At 45.5% G+C, this 23,214-nt stretch overlaps 1 protein-coding gene across 1 annotated transcript in view; it reads right to left on the reverse strand.

Moving 5' to 3' along the window:
* The window catches only part of KIF13B (kinesin family member 13B), a 1,451,009-nt gene that overhangs the window by 632,986 nt on the left and 794,809 nt on the right, over positions 1-23,214 (reverse strand). Inside the window, exons 18-21 of the mRNA XM_069605712.1 lie at positions 19,009-19,171; positions 12,901-13,047; positions 12,124-12,273; positions 11,638-11,766 (exon numbers count right to left, since the gene is read on the reverse strand). Of these exons, the coding sequence (XP_069461813.1) occupies positions 11,638-11,766; positions 12,124-12,273; positions 12,901-13,047; positions 19,009-19,171 (589 nt within the window). The remainder of the gene's footprint in view (positions 1-11,637; positions 11,767-12,123; positions 12,274-12,900; positions 13,048-19,008; positions 19,172-23,214) is intronic.

The raw sequence follows: 23,214 nt of genomic DNA on the forward strand, positions 1-23,214 counted from the left end.
ATTCTACCGCACCTTTTGCTAACATGAGTGTTACCTCCTGTTGCAGTACCCTCAGATGGGAATGAGCGACGAACGCAGGTGGAATGTGTGGAGGGCTGCGCTTGAATTGTAGAGAATGTCCGTTCCTTATTGTGTCCAGCACCCATTGATCTGTCGTTATTCGTTCCCATTCGTCGACATAGGCTGATACTCTTCCTCCCAGAACGGTGTGTTGCTCGTCATTGCTGATCTTTGTTTTGCTTCTCTCTCGACGACGACTGATAGGATGGTCTCTTCCTGGATGTCTGGAAGTTCCAGCGTCAGTTTGCTGCTTGAGAAGCACGCCTGTATCCCTGGGAGGGGTACGCCGTCCTACTGAAGGATCAGTCTCCTGACGCAGAGAATTTGGAATTACCTGAAGCCCCTCTAAAGGGACGAAAAGACTTGTAGCTTTGGCCACTCTGGAGGGCACCCAATGACCGTGCCGTGTCAGAGTCCTCTTTCATTCCCTTCAGGGCCTCATCTACTTTCTCTCCGAATAGAAGGTCTCCCTCAAAGGGCATATCTAATACTTTGTATTGTACCTCCGGTCTGAAGTAGGTACACTTAAGCCAGGACTGTCGTCGTAACATGACCCCATTATTGACTTGCTTGAAGCCCGATTCAGCGAGGTCCACCACAATGTTTATTGCGTGATTGGAGGCTTCCTCACCCTCTCGGACGAGTAACATCGCCGCCTTCCTATGCTCTTCCGGAAGATGATCCAGCAACGGAGCCAGCCTGTGCCACATTTCTCTGTCGTATCTGGCTACAATAGCCAGAGAGTTTGCAGCCTTTACTGTAGTTGCTCCCACAGATGGCACTTTTTTGCCGAAGGCATCCTGCCATCTTGCCTCGTTTTCAGGCGGAGTCGTGCACTTGTGCTGGGCCTTAGCTTTCCTCGCCGCTGCCGCCGACACCACCGATTCAGGCGTTGGTTGGGAGGATAAGCACTTGGGGGTAGACTCTGGAGCCTTACTATTTTTCTCAAGGCGACCTTTTACCGCCGGTTCCGAAAAGGGGTGACGCATTGTCTGCAAACCCTCCTTCCACACATGATCTAGGATGGGTATTGAAAACACTGACCTCCTTCTCTTACCCATGTGGTAGAAAAGAAAACAGTCCTTTTTCTGTTCCTCCTCGGACAAACCGAATTCCTTACACGCCTTCTCCATCATAGAATGGAATGATGCAATATCATCCGGGGGGGGGACGGCTGAGCCGGGCTCCTTGGGGTTTCTAATTCCACCTCTGACTCCCAGGCTGGATCCCTGGAGGGGGATGAGGAGATATCCGACATGGCTCCTCTGTCAAACTCCGAATCTGGCAGCTCACCTTCCTCTTGGGGTGCCTGTGGTGCTGAGACTGGCGTGCGTAAGTGAGTCGGTGGACGGGACGGGACCGGCTCGTCGACGGGTGACTGTGGCAGGTTTACCTGAGGTAGCCTCTGGTCCAACGACTTTATTAAAGACTGAAGCGTGGACAGAACCTCCAACGACAAAACAGATTGAGGATTGAGAAGAGGGGCAGACACCAGAACTCCGGATCCCCTCGTCGACGACCTTTCAACCACTCGTAGCCCGAGGTCTGCCGGGCCAGCTATTCCCCCGCTCTCGTCCTCTCCCGAGGACAGCAACACTGCCTGTTCCTGCAGTAAAGTATCCGGAGGGGTCGGATCGAAAACTTCAGGCCTCCAGGCTTCCTGTAGAACCTCCGTCGACGAGGCCATCGTAGGGAGGAGGCCGATGACTGGACCGTCGACGACGACGGTGGCTTAGCAGGTGGTTTAGCCGGTCCCGCCTTTTCTGCACTTGGCCTGCTTGGACCAGACTCTCGACTCATGGTCTATCTATGATGATCACCCAAGGAGGATTTCGGCCTTTCCTTGTCATGCTTTTTTGACAAAGATGACGATTTTCTCGTCGAAGATTCTTTAGCTGAATGACTCCGAGATGACTTTCTCCGCCGGTTGAAAATTCTTCGCCGGTGGTTCCGACGATACAGCACGGTGTGATGTTTTTGCCGATTGTGTGGAGCCTACCTTCGAAGGGGGGTATGCCCCCGCTCCATCATTCAACCATGCCACCAGCCGTCGATTTCGGTCTTTGAGGGTCTTTTGAGAAAACCCTTTGCATATGTCACAGCTATCAGCCGAATGATGAGGGTGGAGACAGTATATACAATCCATATGTCCATCCCCCTCGTAAACTTTTTTCAAGCCGCACGTCGCGCACGGACGGACGGAACAGCGCCTTTCCCGACATGAAGGAAAAATTCACCTAACTCCAACTTCAAGTACACAACCTTGTACAAAATAGTAAGACGACGCGAGGAGATCCCACTACTTTGGAGACGGTTGAAATCTGAAGGGAGCCGCGGGCCCCAAAAGGACGTAGGTAGGACACAAAAGGTTCGGAAGTTTTCCTATAGGAAAAGGCTATATATGTGTACCGAGGGGTCCCAGTCTGACGACAGGGAATATTCTAAGCATGTGAATCCATGAAAGATCCAATGCTGGAGAACCGTGTGAACAATTACACACAAGGTGTGATGACAAATGTTGATGGTGTAAGTGAACAAATCCCTGTTCTTATAAACAAAGAGATGAAAGCCAATGTCACTAAAACTATTGATAATACATCAGCAGCATTCAATATGTTTCAGCCTAAATCATGTGTTACAACTAAGAATACTGCCAGTACCATAGTGCAAATGAAAAAATCAAAAGCAGTTCCTATCTGCAAAACGAATGTCAAACATTTTGTGACGCAGATAACTTCAAAGATGGAGCCTCGATCTGGTGTACATCAAAAGATTCTGAATAGATATAAAAAATTGGCGAAAACCCAGCGTAAAACAGCAGTCCCCAAAAAGAAAATGATTTCAAAAGATTATCCACCGTTAGATGCCTTGATTTCTATGATAGCTGTGGGTGGAGTTGAAGCCGGTCTAAAATCTAACATACGGATTCCCCCACCCAAAGCAATTGAGCTTGAAATTGGAAATAACACTCCAAATAGATCTGAACCAAAAAAGCCCTAGTGCTATTGCCTCTGGGTCTGAACCTTGTAAAATAACAGATGCTCACACAATTGGATATATGTTGCCTCAAATTCAAGTGATGATACAATCATCGCTTGGTGAGTTTTTAAGGCTTCAAAGAGACAACCTGTTGAGGGGGGAGAGCAGCTCGAGATTAGTGGCATCCTATGCCACTGCTCTTAAAACTGTCCCGCTGAATCCGCAACTCCATAATAGTGTTGAAGATGCGAAGTTTGCTGAACAAGCTTTTTCAGTACGACTTCAAGGTGATAAGAGCAAAACTCCACAAATAGAATCGAGAGACTACAATCATTGCTTTATATTAAAGTGTAGGTCTGCTCCTTTTCCGTCTTATGACTTGAATCGAACTTCTGTATTAACCATATTTAAAGACACAGTCTTCAAGATGTCAGTACGTTTAATATAAAGCAGGTTAAATTTTTGCATGATAAAATACTTTCAACAGTAAGAATATGGATACCTTCTAATGTGGTGAGAAGTTTTGTCAGGCTAAGATGGAACTGATTTTTTCTTGGTTTTATTCTTGCACAAGACCCATTATTGTCTAGAAAAAACTGCATGGCAGGGTCAATTTGAGAGAGCGAATTATGTACCTCCGGTAAGAATGCCAAAAGTCTATAAACAAAATGTAAGCAGTGTGATTTGTAATCAGCGAAGTCACTTGAATAATGTAAGACCATAACTAGATCAGTCGTCAAGCGTGGGATGTGTAACATTTGCAAGTTGGAACACATGTGGATCTGCAGATTTATTTAATTTGATTGCTGCAACTCTTTCAGGATTTAATACAATTGCCTTACAGGAAACCTGGCTTCTGGAACAGCCTGTATGGAATGGTCATGATGTTTCACTCCTGCCAGCTATGTCTACTAGCAAAGGCCGCCCTTCATCTGGCCTGCTAGTAGCCGTGAAGTGTAATGATGGGTTTGAGATTTTCCCTTGGGCGGCTCTTAATATTTACTTGCAAATGGTGAAGATTAAATATCCAGGAGGTATGATAGCACTAGTGAATATGTATCAAAACCCTTTAGCAATATCGGACGACAAGTTCCTTCAAGATCTAGGACAGTTACTAGATATGGCGTTACTTGGCCCCAAAATTACAAATACAATACTGGCGGGTGATTTCAATTTGAAATGTTTTCCATCTAACAATTTGAAAAAAGATCTGCACTCTTTGAAGTGGTTAGACTTTGTAAATACTCGTCTATTTTGTATGCTTAATGGAGCATTTAAGAATGATAATCCCCTGGGAGCACCTGGCAACGTGGTAAAAGTGAATCTGTCATAGATTATATCTTTGTCGACAGATACACTTTTGGTAGAACATCCACCTTTGAAGTCGTAGCCCAAGTGAATAGTGATCACAAACTTCTTACAACACAATGGACTTATGATTATTACTTAACAAAACTTAGTGTTGGAAAATGGCAGATGTTAGTGAGTATTAATGCTGCAAAAACGTGTTTTCGATGGAATGCACAATCCTTGGAATCATTAAAAAGTAATCTCGAAAATGATCACGACATGGACTGGCGAACAGTACACTACTCACTTGCAACTATATAAAATTCACACCTCTACTATTAAGCATAATGATTATAAACTGAATCATGTTTTCGATCCGAAGATCCAGACGTGCAAGTCTGAACTCCGTAAGGGAAAAAAAAAAATCAGCCTCGTTTTTACCAGCCATATCCCGAGCAATCATCATCCGAAACTTAAAGTGCAAATATACAAACTGGCTTCGTATGCACAGAGCCAAGATATATCAAAATGATGGTGAGACAATGCTCAAGACAATTTACTCCAATAACACAGCTGAAATTTGGGCTTTGTTAAATATAGCTGTACACACAAGACAGCTAGCGGTCCAAATTAATGGGGTTCAGCAACATGAATGGATAACTTACTTCTCCCAAATGTATGAATGTCCTGAAGTTGGTAATAATGGTTCATTGGATATGTCCCATGATTATGCTGGTTTAGAGATTCTGGAGGAAGACATTTATCAATACATAATGAGATCTAGTAGTTCTAGAGCTCCTGGCCCTGACGGCTTGAGCAATATGTTTAAGCAACATCCATTCTTGTGGGCAAAGATACTGTATAATGTCTTCCATCAAACATTGAGAAGAAATGTAATTCCGGAATCATGGAGAAAGTCAGATGTTGTCCCCATTTTTCAAGAAGGGCGATCGGTCTTGTCTTGCAAATTACAGACCGATCGCCCTTCTTGATGCACCCGAGGAACATTTTCTCGCGGTTCATACCAAGTGACTTCAACGCATGGGCAGTTTCAAACCTCCAAAGTTACCCTTTTCAAACCAGGTTTATTCCCGGAATGGATACAGCAATTAATTGGCCAATGATCAAGGCTATCATAACTCACCATGTATCACTGAACCAACCCATATATTTAACATTTGTGGACCTAAGAGCCGCTTTTAATTCGGTATCAAGAGAGTTATTTAAAAAATGGGCTCTCGCAATATGCCCTACTTATTTAATCAACCGCATTCGAGCATTACACACGAATACCAGAATTCAAGTGAGGGTTGATCTTGAGGGCTCCTTGACTCCCTACATAGATACACGAAGGGGACTGAGGCAGGGATGTATTCTTGCATCAGCCTTATTTAACTTTTTTATTGCTTATGTGCAGGGTGCATTTGAAGTTATCAAATTAGATGCCCCCAAATTAGCTTGTAGGCCCATTGCAGCCTTACTCTGCGCGGACGACTTAGTCCTTATGTCAAAAACGCTGCAGGGACTTCAACGGTTGTTGATCGCACTTGAGGGCTATGCTGAGAAAAATCTCCTTTCCATAAACTTGGATAAAACTAAAGTAATGATTTGTAATGTAAAGAATAGAGGCTCATCGAAGAGGTATAAGTGAGTACTGCAAGATAAAGAATTGGAATGTGTATCTCAATAGGTTTATCTAAGCGTGACCCTTGCAGATTGAGATGAGAAAGTGCAAATTAAATGTCTAGAGGCAAAACTCACCATGTCTATTTCACAAGCAGTTCTGATTCAGAATAAATATGGCAAGTTTACAATTAATCCACTTCTTAGTTTCTATTTACAAAAGACAACACCTATTCTTATATACGGAGCAGAATCGAAAAGAATCATCCCAGAATTAGTATGGAATAGACTTGAAGCTAAATAGTGCAGACGGCTTTTGAATTTGCCAAATTGTGTACCAGGTTTGTGGATTAGAAATGAAGTGGGGCTGATTTCATTGCATACAAGATATCTGTGGAATTTGACAGCAGTGTATCGAAAATGTATAATGGCGCTTGAATCTCTGTCAATAATGGAAACTTTAGCTAAGCACATGTGTAAAGCTGATGATTTGTTTGTTCGGAAATTGAGGATGAAGGTTCAACAAGTTTTAGCAAGTGCAGATATTTCAATCAATGTTTTGATCCAGAATCCAATAAGGGCTAAAACGAAGTTATTTCAAAGTAATTGGATACAGACAAGAGAAAAGTGTTTAAAATATCATGATTTTGCAACTCATCCCTTTGGCCATAAAAAATACAATGAGCCTGAATTATATTTAAAAAAAATCTCCATCTCCACAACATAGACATAGCTTTATGCAGTGGAGATTTAATTCATGGCTTACCAAGGAAGTTCAGGCAAAACGTAAACTAATAAGACCAGAAGATAATAGTTGCCCTTTCTGTAGGAGCGTTGATACTAAGAAACACCAAAACACCTATTAGTGATATGCGCAGCGTTGGCTCCATTGCGAACGCGCTACTTGAGACCGATATTTAAGGACTATAGAGATATATCTCCAGAACGGCTTTGGCAACTTATATTTCGTGAACAGATATCTTCACATAGAATTAAAGTAATACGATTCTTAAAGGTATTGAATTTAGAAGCATTGTAACTAATGGACTCGACCCAAGACAGATGTTTTGTATTAAGTCAGATAAATTGATAATTAGTTGAACAATGGATTGAATATTAACATATTTCTAATGTGAAATGATTTTAAAGAAAGGAATGGAATTGAATGATTCAGTTTTTTTTAATTCTTTGTGTTCTTTTATGAATGTTTTCTTTTTTTATGTTGTTCTGTCTATACATTTTGTATATTTGCAGAGAATAGACATGGTTAGAAGCAGAACTTTGACCATGAAACACGAATGCTTGAAAATTGAAAACATGAACGGCACACTGCATAACAAGTACAACATCTGAGCTGCTATGGATAGATAAACTGTTGGTGGCGAGGGAATGCAGCAAGGCTGGCTCCACCCAATAACATCTGCGGCCCTCCAGATGTTTTGCACTGCAAATCCCATGATCCCTCAGCATAGACTGTGCTGGCTAGGGCAGATGCGAGTTGTAGTCTAAAACACTTGGGAGAGCCAGGGGTTGGAGACTCCTTCAGTAAACACATTACTCATTACTCATCTGTGACCAATTTGATACTACAAACACTGGGAACGCATTAAGGTTTTCAATGCACAGCTACCGAATGTCACATGCTTAACTCGCACATCTGTGGGTTTGACGGTCTGGAACTGCAAGTTACTTTCAACTGTATATGATTCCCTGAAACTACTTTAGTTCTGATAAAGCACCTGACATAGCCGCTATGCAGGCAAATGTGTGGCACTCTTGTAGAGCACACAGTAACGTCTACTAAAGCAAAGAACGTTATTCAAAGCAGAAACATCTACATTAGTATTTATCGATGTTCCTAAATCTGCTCATGGCCAATATTAAATCATGGGGCAAATTCACACAAAAAACGTCAGGGTTACAGTGTGGAGTCTGGCAAATAAAAATAAATACATTATCCCGGGATTATTATTTAGCTTAAAATGTTAAAAATAACCCAAATGAAAAAAGAAAAAGTGCATTCTCAATAGATTGGATTTTGCTCTTCCTTTCGTGAAACCCAAATCCCTTCATCAGGAGCAAGGTGTAAGGAGGGAACACATTGGAATCAGAAAGAAAAGACAGTAAGGCTTTATCCAAAAGAAGTCCCCTGCCAAGTGGGGTTCGCTTCTCACCTACTGTGATGGACGAAAGCCACACAGCCAACCAGTCACTGCAGTAGTCAAGGTCAGCACGATGCCCAGCATTTACAAGAAACTGGTGGAGAATAAAGGAAGAGCAGAAGTCTAGTTTGTGGAGAAAAAACGTTATGTACTCCCCTAGCATGTTACCACTATATACAGTTTTGCACACACTGCAAACTGCCATGTTTTTTTTTTTTCCAAAATTATTTTTATTGTTTTCAACGTAACAAGTCCTGCTGAGGTTAAGATCATTACATGTATGGCGACTTTTAGGACATATGAATAGGAGAACATTGCTTTGCGTTTTATAAACTTAGCTAATCTTGCGTTCTCTTCAATAATAAGAACTAAAAAAAAAAAGATAATAATAGTAGCAACTACAACAGGGTAGGGGGGAGGGAAAAAGAAAGAGAAGGAAAGAAAAGAAGGGGGGTGGGGGGGTGAGAGACAGGGAGCAGTTTTCGCAAGGAGCTGATTTTACACATGAGCAGGTTACTATCTGTTTCGCCAAGGAGTCTGTTTCAAGGGTTCGGAGTGACGCTTTCGCTGGAGTATGCCGGGGGTGCTTTGGTGTCAGGTCTTCCAAGTCCGGGGAGCTCGGTTGGTCGTTCGTGGCGCTTCGGGGAACTGGGAGAACTCAGTTGCTTGTCTGGCTTAGGGCTGTGTTTTCTTTTTCAGTCCTGGGTTTCCATCCAGCGTAGGTTGGGTGGCTGCCTTGTCACCCCGGGGAATTGCTGCGCATAGTCCAGAAAGGGCGCCCATGTGCATTCAAATTTGGGTTTATTGCCTGACCTGATGGCCGTGACTTTCTCCGCTGCGGCGATTTCCCAGCATTTAGACCACCACATCTGTGTGGATGGGCCCTCCGGGTCTTTCCAGAGTCTGGCGATGGAGATTTTAGCAGCTGTCAGGAGGTGGGAGCATAGGTTCGCCATGTTGCCGGTTAGAGGGAATTGGCCTTCTCCTGTCGACCCCAGTAGTACAATCCCTGGGTCCCAGGGGATGTTGAGTCCGGTGATTGTCTTAATCTGTTCCAGGATGTTTTCCCAAAATAAGGCGGCTTTGGGGCAGGACCAAAAGAGGTGGAATAGAGTCCCGCGGTCCGGGCATCCCCTCCAGCATTGCGCTGGGATAGCCGGGTTGCATTTGTTGAGGAATGACGGGGTTCTGTACCATCTGTAGCAACCTTTAAACGCACATTCTTTGTTCGTTACACATTTCGAGCTTTTCAGAGCGCGGGACCAGATATGTTGCCATTCCTCCAGCTCAATCGGTCTTCCGATGTCCTCTTCCCATTTCACCATGTATGGCTCTTTTTTCCCGGGGTCTGTTCTGTCTAGAATTTTGTACAGGGTTGATATTTTCCCCTTGGGGGGGGTTGTCGAGAGGGAGTGTTCCAGTGCTGTTAGCTCCCTGCTGCCTAGTTTCCTAACCAGAGGGTGCGATAGCCAGTGCCTCAACTGGGAGTAGCGGAACCTTTCTGTTTCCTGGATCTTGAACTTTGTTTTACACTCTTCGAAGTTCAGGGGGAGGCCATTTTTGAAGAAATCGGAGATCGTTTCTAGGCCTCCGGCTCGCCACTCTGTGAACTGGTTTGGTGTGATTCCGGGGGAGAAGTCGGGGTTGTTCCAAATTGGCGTGAGTGGACCCATTGTGCTCCTGCATTTCCACCGGCGTGCAGCCGTCCTCCAGCTGGCGACTGTGTTTCTTGTTGCTGATAGGGGGCCTGGGTCCCTGGCTCCCCAGGGCTCCCTGGAGTGGGGCAAGGAATCCAACTGCTTCTAGCTTGCGTGAGGTGAGACGCATTTCCCTTTTGGCATATGCACGCGTGTTTTCTGTTCTCCCTTTCTTAATAAACGTGGCATTAGTAAGCAGAAGTCGTCATAGCTCTCTGCCTGCCTCAGAGCGTGTGCGGATCATTAGGGAGGACATTCACCTTCACTAAAATTACACTATGCGGTCCTCCCTAATAACACCAACTAACACGACAGCGTGCAGCTGACATCAGAGAAGTTGTTCTCTGTCAGCAACAATGCATCAAGGCGAGAACTTGGCCTGTTGGGACCACCCCTTCTATTGAAACGCCTGTGTGCTTGACGTGCACTGAGGGAGGGAAGTTTTCTTGCGCCAGAGTTTCGTGCTGCCGTTGGTTAAGTTTTGCTACTGCCTTACTAATAAATTGTTCACCAACCCACCTGAATTCGTGAATGGTCATTTCTCCTCCACAATTTAAGTCTTATTTTCCATGGTACAAATGGAATAGAGGCTAATGGTGAATACATCTTGTATCTCTATGAGACCGCCTGCGCAGTTAGTCAATTGGTTTGCGGTCTGACACATTGTGATTATCAGTGCCTCAATAGAAATGGAAAAAATAACATACCGTTCTTTGATTAGGTTGTTTTGAGGTCCTAGTTTGTTCTGGGTAAGTCAGGACATTGAAGGTTTTACATTCTCGTAAATGTGGATGAACTAACATGTACATGAAATGAACATGGAGTCTCAGGATTTTCAGTATGTGCATCTATCCATCAGGCACGTTCTGTAAATTTGCTATATGAATCCACCCAAGTGGCCCTCCATGGAACCCAAAAATATTAGCCGAGGTGTTGAGGTGGAACTCTACTCATTGCCTCCCTGATGCTGCTTTTCTATTGGCTTCTCTTTCAGGCGGCCTAACTACAAGATTTCAGTTCTTACCTTGCCTGTTGCTCCTCTTCTCACCAGCCAGCCTTGCTAGTAAGCTTGCCTGCAACCGGTACATTCCTTGCTTTCTGCCTCTGCCTCCTTCAACTTCCTGCTTTAATAGAGCAGTAGTTTCCTCATTTCTTCAGCAATCGTGACAGACTTCTTCCTGCTTTTTAGCTGGGCCAGGCTACATGCTGAATCAAGCCTATCATTTATGCTTATTTAACTAAACCCTCTCCCTCCTGTACTCCATCACACCTGGCTCAATTTACCTAGCAGAGGGGACTGACCGTCTGCGCCCACGGCCCAACAACTTGACTAAAGATTCTCAATTGGTCAGATTAGGGCCATACATGTTTGTCCCAACTCCCTGGAGGGATCATTCCATCCATCTGAAATGTATAATTTTATGACCTCATTTACAGCGCTTTGGCTCAAAGCGCTATATAAAACCCAAATAAAAGACAAAAAAAAAACAAATACGGAATGGAACAGGAGATTCAGGAACTAGTATGCAATGAACTAAGAAAGCTATGAGGGGGCTCAGAACACTAAACGCCACAAAGGACATGGATACAAGCACCCACATGCCTCTCCCCAGTTAGTGGCGAGGTAACCCATTTCTGTGTAAAGGGATCCCGATTTCCAAAAGCTGCTTCTGAATATTGCCAGATTCAGCAGAAAAAGGCAGCCTACCACATCATTCCAAACATGTCTTGGGGTGGTCAACCGTGAGGATATTTGCGACATTCAAAGAATGTGACAACTGGACTTCTGTAAAGCGCAACCATGCAAATGAAACCACAAAACGTACCTTGCACACAAGTTTCTGTTCACTGGCTTCACTTTCGATTGAGCTGTCCAAGCCGTCGTCACCGCCGCCTATCCTCTCCCCAATAGCCCCACTCACTCGCACCACTTCCACATGTAGACGGCCCGAGACCTGGGGAGCAGAAAAGGAGTAATCCAGCAGCTATCGACCTGCATCATGACCACAAAATAGAACCAGCTATGCTTTACCATCAGCAAGACGGCAACTCCATGTTCCCATAAGCGGTTTCAGTATTAAGGAACTCTTTAAACAGGCATGCGTATTGTGGATGATTTGGCTGCAGTTGAAAGCATCTTCCCACCAAACATGAACTAATCTATGGGACTTGTAGGAAGAAAAATAATACTGCCCGAGTAAATATGGACTATACACCATCCGTGCAGTGCATGACAGTGGTGAGTTATGGCAAGCCTTCCAAGAGCCACCAGTCCCTGTTACGAAACAGCAATGCATGACACCTGCACATACCTCTCCCTTCTGGTTGATGATAGGTACTCCATACTGTAACTTTACATCATAGAATAGGGACTCCAGGAAGACATTGGCCACGCCGATAAGACTGTGGTTCTCCTGCTCATCGTAGAAGGGATCTGCGCGGCGGAAATAATTCCTGGTCACCTTCGACACAGAAAACAATGCCACATTAGAGAAACACGAGGACATGATCTATCAGCAGTATCTTGTGCCACATTAAGGGTCATCTGCAGTAAAATGGCAGCAGTCGTACCCGTGGAGCGGAGACTTACCTGTACATTGCCAGGCTCCATTAAACACATGCAATCGTAGCCTAAGGCTTCAGCTCTGCGGCATCAGTTAAAATCCTGGCAACGACTGTACAAGTATGACCACCACTTAATTGCCATCCCAGCAGAATAGGCTTACATGCTTTGTGTTTTTATCGAACATTTCTACTGGGCAATGAAACAAATGATTTTATGCCTGCTCTTCAATAACCTTAACAATGCCCCTCGCACATCAGATAAAGAAAATAAACGCCTAGACCCAAACAGACCCTCAACACATTCACCCTCAGATTTGCCAACAGAGTAGACTGGTAGACTCTGTCCAGAACACAAACGTTGAACCTGCGACATCATAGCATAGTCACCAGCATCCTTATTTCTTTAGGAAAGGGGTGACGCCTTCTATATCTGTTAAGAACTTGGATAACACCCAGTGCTACCTTGTTGGAAAGTGCAGGAATTAGGGGTAACACCACAAGAATCCAGGCGCAGGTTGACTTACGGGGTTGTCTTCATCACAGACTTTCCACTCTTGGTACAGATCACGCATGTCCACTAAGCGGTTTTCCAGCTTTTCCAGAGACCAGATTTGCTTCCCTTTCCCTTTCCTCCTCACTTGGATGGCTGGTTCACTAAGCACAGCACCTCGCTGCCGAAAATGGAAACAAACAAGCAGCACAACACGTTACAAAACATACATGCAAAATACAAAGTGAGATACCAACATTCTCTGGGAAGCTATGACAATTTAAGTCATTGACCAATTCATGATTTTAAAGCGTGTGGTCGATCAGACGCCGAAGACTTGGCCAAGGCATATTCAACATTTCACATTTAGGTCTTTGGCTCTTGCTGTCTCCCGCTTCTTTCCGTTGCTTCTCACATACTCACTGGGGATGCACTATGCCTACAAACTCTTACTCTAAACCCAGAGGCAAACATTCAAGCTACATACAACCATATGACGGGTTGCCAAATTAATCTTTCTGCCCAATGGCATCGACGCTACTATATCATGGCACAAAAAGGGCTATTCAAATCTCAAATAAACCACATGAGAGCTATTGACTTAGTGTTCCATTTTAAAAATGGCCATTAAGTTCCAATGTGAGACAAATATATGCAACGAGGTCTTGGCACACGGGCTCCAAGTCTAAAACACTGGTCAGTCTTCTCTTGGTAAAACCGCTCAGTGCTTTGAGCACTTGCTAAGGAGGTCTGTATGAAAGTAGTAAGTCACAGGTTTGAATCCTTGGAATACAGTAGCTATGGTCTGTGTTAACAATTGATAAATCTAGCATTCCCCTCAGACTGGTAAACCCTTTATAATTTTTCGCAGTGGTTTGCCATCATGAGCTAACTTTGTTGAAATACGGAACAAGAAGTGATGTATGCATTGAGCCATAGACGCCAAATACTAGGTTCACCAGTGTTTGTGTGCAGTTGTAATTCCACTTCTTGACCCCCCACTTCTCCCGGCATGAATGAGATATGAGAATGGATTATTTTACATCTCAGCACTATATTCCCTCCTCTGAAAACTTTCAAAGGTGGTAATCACCTGCTCTCTGATTAACTTCTCGCCTCTATCCTATCCACCACCACCAACGGGAGTACCACGCTCCTACACCCCTCCTCGGGAAACTTTCAAAAGGTGGTAATCGGCTACACATAGCTACACTGAACACATGCTCTGCTGTCAAAACTCCTCTGACATCGGTCTCCTTCTTGAAGACTTTCACCTCGACGCCCTTGCCCTCACAGAGACGTCGTTCATTGCCAGCCCTGTCACTGCTCTCGACACACTCCTTCCTGTGGGCTGCAAAAGCCTCTCCAAACACAGGCCCAACCGGTCTGGAGGTGGGGTGGCCCTGATTTTCCCTGAGTGGGTCCCTGCTTCTATCCTACCTACTCAATCCTACACGTCTTTAGAATACCTCGTCCATAGGCACGGGGTCACACCTATTTTCTCACTCACCCTCGCTACCATATACAGGGCCCCTGGTCCTATCCATCTCTTCCTCTCTGAATGGGCCGACCTCATCTCTTCCCTCTTGACCTCTTCTTCTAAACTCCTCCTCCTCCTCTGCAACTTCTATATCCACCTTGACTCTCCCGAATCAGCCACCTCAAAATTCTGTGACCTCTGTTACTCCCTCTCTCACTATCCTTCCTTCCGGTCCCACCCACTCAGCCAGACACGCTGCGGATGCCTTCATCTATGGAGACATCCCTATCTCTATCTCTATGGGGCCTCTTGGCACTCTGCTTGAGCCTCCCTCCCACCTTTCCTGCCTCCTTTGCCGTCATTCGACTGATGAAGCAAGTTTGTCGCTGCTTTTGCTTCGACTTTCCCCCACCCTTCCTTCTGACTACCCCTCTGACTCTGTCCTCTCTAACCTGCACCTCTCCATCTCCAACACCTTTGACATCCTTGCCCCAGTCACGAGGATCCACCTGAAACGTGCATCCAAGTGCAACAGCTGCTATAACTCCAATTTAGCATCTCTGAAACGGTTCACAGTTGCTGAACGGAAGTGGAAGACCTCGGGTTCATTCTTTGACAAACTGGCTTGTCGCCTGCTCCGAAGGCAATATTGTTATTCTATCCACTCCAAGTAGAAGGCCCACATACAAGCCTGCATCTCTGGAGCCACTAACACGGCTGAACTCAAAATCTGCACGGAACTGGCCAATCCAACTGCAGACTCCATCTCTCTCCTTCCCTCCCAGGCGCTCTGCCCCGCTCTGGCCTCCTATTTCACATCTAAAACTCAGAGGACATCCTGTCATCACTCTCCACCACTCCTACTTCCACCACTCTCCTGCCTCCCTTGGCCCCCCTGCATCCACCTCCCACACACCCCTCCCTCTTGCCCATAGCGCCTGATGAGGCAATTAAAGTGGTCTGTTCTATGAAGGACTCATCTAAACATGTGCTCCCCTGCTCTTCTAGAACCATTAAGGACAATATCTCCTCTCGCCATGGCTCTTGCCGATTTCTGTAACCCCTCCTTCGCCAATGGCTCTTTCCCTCTATTCCTCAAGCACTCCCTTGTGCACCCTCTCCCAAAAAAAGCCGTCTGCTGACCCATCCTGCCCAGAAAACTATCATCCTATCTCCACCACCTCCTTCCTGGGCAAACTCCTGGAGAAGTTGGTCATCCCCCAACCGATCCCTTCATACTGAACTCGTTGGTTGCATCCATGACCATCATTCTGAATCCCGGGCATCCAGAGGCACGGAAGCTGGTTTTCCTGAACACCTGTGAAGATATGCTTGCAAATCTTGACTAACTCCTGCTGTTCTCATTCTCCTCAATCTCTCCTCTGCCTTTGGCACAGTCAACCACTCTTATCCTCATAAAACGGCTCTGCGATACCCTCAGCATCACGGACCTGACACTGGATTGGCTGACCTCCTTCCTCACTAACCGCCCCTCCCAGTTGCAGCTTGGCCCTTTCTCCTCCACCACTTATCTCTCCACCTGTGGTGTACCCAGGGCTCTATCCTATTGCCTTGGCTCTTCAATACCCATCTCGTCCCTCTTGCTCACATGATGATCTCTCCTCATTTCCAGGGTTTTGTGGATGACACACCGCTTTCCATCAAAATTCTCTCTACTACCTCTTCTTCCTTCTCCCTCATCCACGATTTGACTGACCGCTATGTAGGCATAGTGTGTGGCCAACGACCTCTGTCTCAATGCCAGTAAGACAGAGATCCTGCTTATTAGGACACCTGCGCCATGATTCCCTCCTACCGCCTTCCTTGGGCCCTCTACCTTCAACTTCCTGAGAGGCCAAAAACCTTGGGGTCATCTTCAAATCCTCCCTCTTCCCTTGTCCCCTCACATCCTGGACCTTGCCAAGAAGGCTCACTACCAGCTTCATCTCCTTAGAGGCATTCGCCCTTTCCTCACCTTTTACCAGAAGCTCAATGTTTCCAGAGCTCTGGTCCTCACTAGACTGCACTACTGCAACAGCCTCTTCTTCGATCTCCCCCTTTCCTCCCTTAACCCCCTTCAGATAATCCAGAATAGGGCGGCAAGACTTATCCTTGACCCCAAGCCCAGGGACTGTATCTCTCCAGGCTTAAGATCGCTTCATTGGCTCTCTGTTGCCGCAAGTATCAAATTCACTTCCCGGGCACTATCAGCACTTGCCCATACCTTGCTCTCTCCCAAATCGCCTGCACTTGTCTTTACTGCACTTGAACGTTCAAAGGCCACAAGGCCTAGTAGGACCACGATTGTAGATTTACTTTCTTTATCGTTGTTATTTACTGCCCTTGATCCCTCCCCACTTGCCTTGTGGCGTCTTGAAACATATTTTTGTTTAGTTTACTAACAAATGCTCAATAAATAAAGATATATCGACTTAGCCTCTCCAGAGACTGCCTAACTAGCTCGCTCAAACCACCCCAATCAAATCTAATGACATGATTTAGACCCTAAAATTGTGTATGTTCTGGTTTACCAGGAGAGCTTATACAGTTCTATGTGCATACATCAGCATGATCCAACTCTGACAAAGACGCAGATCTCATGAGCAGCTTAATCCAAAACAAAGAATGACATTCACATCAAACCAACTGCTGCATGTGTCCTTCATAAATCCTACACATAACCCACTTTCGTATGTAGACCCCCGATTCCCTCCCCGCCTGGGTGAGCACAGTATTAAAAATACTCAAGTCAGGAATGGACCACACCGACACCACCCCACCGTCCCAGACCAGCTGCTCTGATGTGGCGCTGAGCAAACTGCAAATACGTTTATTAATTCAGGAGATGGCCACAATTCTGAGTTCCAGATCTCAAATAAGGCACAGTACACCAGAAGGGCGTTTTGGTGCCCTTTTTTTTCTTTTTTATAAAGTACTTAAATAGAATCCAACCGTTAGCCATATCCACCTCCTTCAACTCAAGCCTCAATTCATGTCCCCATTCTATGTTTGACAATGCAATAATATGGGTAAGCGATACCCATCGCACAAACCCCACTTCAAATTAAACTTTAGCAGGTTATCATTTTCTTCACCCTGAGCATCACTTTCATGCCATTCCCGCCGCTTCATTTCCCTTTACATTTCCTATATAACCCTTAATAACTTTAGCAGCTGCAAACTGCCCTTATTTAACAAAGTCACTGTCCCCATTTGTCAAAGTCATTGAATTACATTAGCTTCCTGGGATGCCATCACTGTTGTGGTGCACCAATGCACCCAAGCCCAAGCTCTTCCGCGGGTGGCTGCCAAGGGGCACCTCTCTGGGGTTTGGGAGCCTAGGGTCCTCATGAGGTGCTGTTCCTTTTGTTTGAATAGTGTTTTGGAAGCTCTTTATCCATACAGGGCTTTCAGAGCCCCTTTCATCCTTAGTAGTTTTGTGGGAATTAAATTTTCCCCAATGGCGGTGCAAAAACAAGCAAACGAGGAGTCCTGGGGCTTTACGAACCCTGCGTTTGGCTTCTTCCTTCATTTCCTCTGTGGTGGTGCAAGTGCAGAGAGCACCAGAAGTCCCAGGGCTTTACAAGCCCTTTAATTTATTTCCTCCTTTATGGTGCACTTTCATTGCAGGCATGCAGGGACGTCAAACTTCCTTCACTGCCGGCAGCCTGCGCAAAGCCCTGGCCGCACCAGACGTGATGCGGCCGGGCTTCTGGTAAGTATTACACCGCTCTACCCATCTGGCCCCCGGGGAGAGCCGGTAGTGCGCAGGCCAGCCAGCAGTGGTGGCAATCCAGTTTGCGCTGCCAGCACTGCCAGGGCTTCTTCCTCTTCGCCACCCGCCCCAGCTGGCCCCAGGGTGGGTGGACTTGCCACCACAGCTGCCACACTTCAACTTCACCCGGGCCGCCACACGTCACCGGGACTTCTGTCTTCTCCAGTTCACTCGGTCTGGCCCCCTGGCACACTGTATCCCCACAGGCCGTGCCCAAGTTCGGGATGTCCCACAAACATGGGCCGGGCCACACAGCACATGTGGCCTGGGACTTTGGTGTCTTCCGGCCTGCCCAGACTGCCCCCCCCCACTGACCACCAGGCTAACCGCTGCCTCCCAGGCCCCGCTCGTGTCCTGAGAACCGTCTTGCACACGCGGGCCTGGCTGTTTCCATTCACCCAGGCCGTGTGTCAGACGCGGCCTGGGGCTTACTTTCACGTCGGGCTGCAGCTGGCAGACGCAGCCCGGCTCTGTTTTCAGTAGGTCCTGGGGGCTGCTCGAGGCCGTGAACCCCCCATGCAACGCCGCTCACCTTTTCCCTTTATTTATGCTACCCTTCTGTCCTTTCTCTACTGTACTTTAGTTTCTCTGGCTTTCCTCTTGTGCCCCTACTTCCAACTGTCACTTTTCAACTTTCCTCCTCTTCAGGCAAGTCCAGTCCATGTCCCTGGGAGGGGAGGCCTGCCCTTTGTCCCTCAGTCCCAAGGTTCTATGTGTCCCCCATGGTGAGGAACGTGGAACAGTCAGGTAAGTCCATTAGTAAGCGCACACATTAAATAAAAGCTTTTAAACTCCTTGTGTCTTTTCTTTCCATACATACTTATTTGTATATTTTTCTATAACCCCCTATCTGTAGGGGCCCCATTTGGGCCGGGGATTACACTTACCTTCATGTTGGCATTGAGGCTTGAAGCTGGGATCTGCAGGGTGATCTTGTACTCGGTCCTCTTATCCATTTCCTCGGCAATGAAATTAGCTTCACGTACATAGAGATTGGCTTTGACAATCTGCTCTCTGAGCTTCCGCAAACTGTGATTCAGCATGGCCTCTCTAGAAAAAAGCAATGGAACCAGAGCCTCATCAAGCGGATAGGCACACGGAAACAGCAGCCAAACAGTTCAACTTTGGCACATACAGCAGGCTGCAACAAAACTTCACATTCTCAGTGATTGATCAAGTTTGCTATAGATAGATAAAGCCATCAAAAACCATACCATAAAGCACACGATTTCATTTAAAAAGGTAATCCGTAAATATACCAACGTTCAATGGATTAAAAACTACCACCTCTTTAAACATGCTTTAACAATTCAAGAAAATACAAATATCTGCAGTGATTGTGAGACTTAAAAGTAATGCCCAATTTCATTCTGTAACAAAAGAGGGATTCAATAGTCATTTCCGGGGGACCAAATCATTTTCACAAAATAATAAGAGCGAGTTCCCTCAGCAGAACTGTCCTATGTGCAAAATCTCCACTCCATTTTCCTTTCCTGGTCTTCACAAGGTAACCGACTAAAGGTAGATGGCTACATCTAATTTGCGTGACGATTCTGGTGCTCATACGCCCTAGAGGGCCTAGGCTATGCTGCCAACTGAGTTATCTTTGCAGTTTACTTGCTGCTTAACTTCTGGAAATGGTTGGACCAAAGCCGATCTCACAACCAGCGTCAAGTCATCTGGAACTCTTTCTCTAAACAACAATCTGGGACATGCATCTTTCACATGTCTTTTAGCAGGAGCAGGCTCTTGACATGAGCAATAGTCATTACTTCACAGAATAAAAACATGTGGGGATTTTACCTTGCATAATGTTATTGTTCGAGTAGGGGATATAATATAATGTCACGAATTACTGCAACTCCCGTCTCTGCTGAAAGCATTTCTTTTTGTGTCCCATGGAAGGCTCACGTTTTTTAAGACACTCATTTTGAAGTACTTGCAGGGCATCTGAATTGTTCTAGAGCCAGATACCTGACTGCAAGCCATTTGAGTCCGGGATTTGCCTATAACAGCCCTTCAAGCCTGCCCCTGGAAGAGCAGAGCAAGTGTAGTGAACCCTAACACTGTTCGCCAGATTTTCCTCCAGCGGCCCACTGTTTTTAAATAGGCTTCGTCCAATTTCCATTCTTGGAGAAACTCTTAAATAACGAAAATTGTCACATGGCTGGAAAAGAGCGCCAGTAAAATAAATTATGTTTTTGCCTCCTTTACCCATAACCATAGTCCTGACCTTTACTGTGCTAACGTCTATACAATGTTTTCTTACAAAAAGAATGAGCATTTAGTAGTTTTCAGAAGCCCTTTCTATCTGGGCAAAAAGGACTAAAGGCCTCATCACGAGTTGGGCGGTAACGCCGGCAGTATTAGCCCTACCGCCAAACCTCCCGCGCTATTAGCGCCGGATCACTGGTTTGGCGGTAATGGAATTCCCCATTCTCCACTGAGCCCATTCGGGAATGCCCCATTCCCCATTGGGCTCAATGGGGAATTTTTGCGCTCTTACCGCCGGCGGATTTCACGCCGGCGGTAATCGCATGAATTTTCAGCGGATTTCCCCCCAGCTCAGAGCTGGGGAGAAATCCGCCGAAGCCCTGATTTGGCAGACCCTTAAATCCGGCGGTAATAGCGCGACCGCCGGATTTAAGGGTTGCCGCCAAACTCGTGATGAAGCCCTAAATCCTCAGTTAATAGGAGAAGGTAATTACTTCCCTTCTGTCCATGGTATGTCCCTGGTTTCCCCTTTTACTTGAAAAACCAGATCATTCTGTATAAACTAAACATTTCTACCCCTCACAATCCGCAGTGAATCACTTAATTGCCCGGTTGGGCCAAATCTAAGTTTCATGGGGTAATTCAACTATAACCTCGGAATGAGGATTAGCAGATACGGATCCATCCAAAGGCATTCACAAAACACTGTCATGTCTATCCAATCAAACGTTTTATATCTATAAAAGCAAGGTATAAATATCCATCTTTCTGGTGGACCTCCTTTAACTAAAGGAAGCGTAAACTAGCGAACTAGTCCACAGTGGTGGGATCCCCAGATGTAGGTCAGATACAAATATGCAACTCCTCTACCGATTCCGACAACATTTAATATGGCCTTGTAATATGAGGCAGTAGCACATTGGGTTACTCTGGTTGCCCTTATGAAAAATTGGAACCACTATGCCCCTTCATCAAGATTGGGACAATATTCCTTCGCTAATAGCACTAAAAACTCTAAATAGTAGGGGGCATCGTAATACCTGACGTTGCCAACTCAGTTTAAGCGAAAATTGGCAGGAGCTGGGGCTTCATTAAATTAATCACATTCTAAAGCCTGGCTAACTTCACCTAAAGATAGAGGTTAGATTCTGTGAAAGCCTGTTTTCTTACATTAAACAAGGGTAACCTCCTTACCTCCCTTGCATAATGCCCCAACATATCTAAAATGGGCCCCCCAGATTTCTTTGCCGTTCATTCTTTCTGGATGCCTCTGGTTTCGTAGGAATTTCATTGTTTTGCACAGATTGATGCATACATATGTTGATGAATGGATGCTCTGCCATGGCTCCTTCAAACTGGATTGAAGGAAGCCCGATACAGTTTCAAAATTGAGGAAAAACATTATGCAATATGTACAACCAAAGCAGATATGCAGGTTACCTCTGGTATTTATAGGGCATAACATGCTCACTTGGCTTTGCATTATTGGACTACTCTTGTTTTATCGCACCAAGCATTTTTGACTTATATGAGACAGGCATGGTATCAAGAGAGACACAGACTCAAGAGTAACAGTTAGAAAACCTTTATTCAAAGTATTTGGGGTTGGTATAATGCCGAACTTGCCCGAACAAACTACGAAGCTGCCTCGAAATATCAGTGGAGACTTTCGTAAAACTGGTAAATCAAAGCAACAAAACAGGTTTCCTGCCCCCCGGACACATACAAATCAATACTCAAACAAGGAACTCCCATGGAATACCACAGGAATGTCCAACCTTTCAATCTGAACAGGGAAAGTGCCACAATCCTTCAAATCAGCGTACATCAGGCCGCTACTCAAAGATACAGCAGGAAATGTAGAGGACCTCTCCAACTACAGACCCATCTCCAACATCCCGTATACAGCTAAATTGCTCGAAAAGTACATATACAAAACAACCCAAGGATTCATAGAAGAGCACTGCCTACTAGACCAGGCACAAGTAGGTTTCAGACCAATGAGAGGAACGGAATCAGCTCTCCTCTCAATATGGGATGACCTAAAAGCAAACGCAGACTCAGACTCAGACAACAGTACTGCCTTGATACTTCTAGACCTCCCTGCGGCATTCGACTCAACCACGACATCCTCATCCCGAGATTAGAAGGATTGGAATAACAGACACGCCCTACTGTGGACCAAATTCCTCCCATCTAACAGAACAGAAACCATATGGATGAAACCTTTCAAATCCAACCCAAGAGAGTCCACATGCGGAGTATCACAAGGATCATCGTTCTCCCCGTTATCATTCAACATCTACCCATCTCAACTAATCAAAATCCTCAAAAGTCACAGCCTCACGTGTTACAACTACGCAGACAAATAGTCTTCAAAATACAAGACACTCAAGAAGAAAGCAACACTAGAGAACTGCCTTTGTGATTTATTCAGATGGATGAACTGGAACTATCTCAAAATCAACCCAGGCAAAGCAGAAATAATGATCATCACAAAAAACAGAGGGGACAACCACTACATAGCTTGGCCAATGGAACTCGGCACAACCCCAACCCCATCAGCAACTGTAAAAAACCTGGGGGTCCTGATGGACAACAAACTTACTCTAGAGGCACAATTAAATGCTCTATTCAAGAAATGCTTCCATCTCCTGCGAGCGGCAAAAAGTATCCTACCGTTCTTGTTATTCACCAACAAAACACTTACCATCATCGCTCTCGTCATGACCAGAGTAGATTACGCCAATAGCTATACCTGTGTATGCCTGAACGACTTCTAAAAAAACTACAAAGCATACAAAATGCAGCTGCCAGATTGCTCCTCAAACTACCCCGAAGAGCCATCACACCTGCGCTAAAAACACTACATTGGCTAC

The sequence above is a fragment of the Ambystoma mexicanum genome, chromosome 4p, assembly GCF_040938575.1.
Source record: "Ambystoma mexicanum isolate Mex_15411 chromosome 4p, UKY_AmexF1_1, whole genome shotgun sequence".
Lineage (NCBI taxonomy): Eukaryota > Metazoa > Chordata > Amphibia > Caudata > Ambystomatidae > Ambystoma > Ambystoma mexicanum.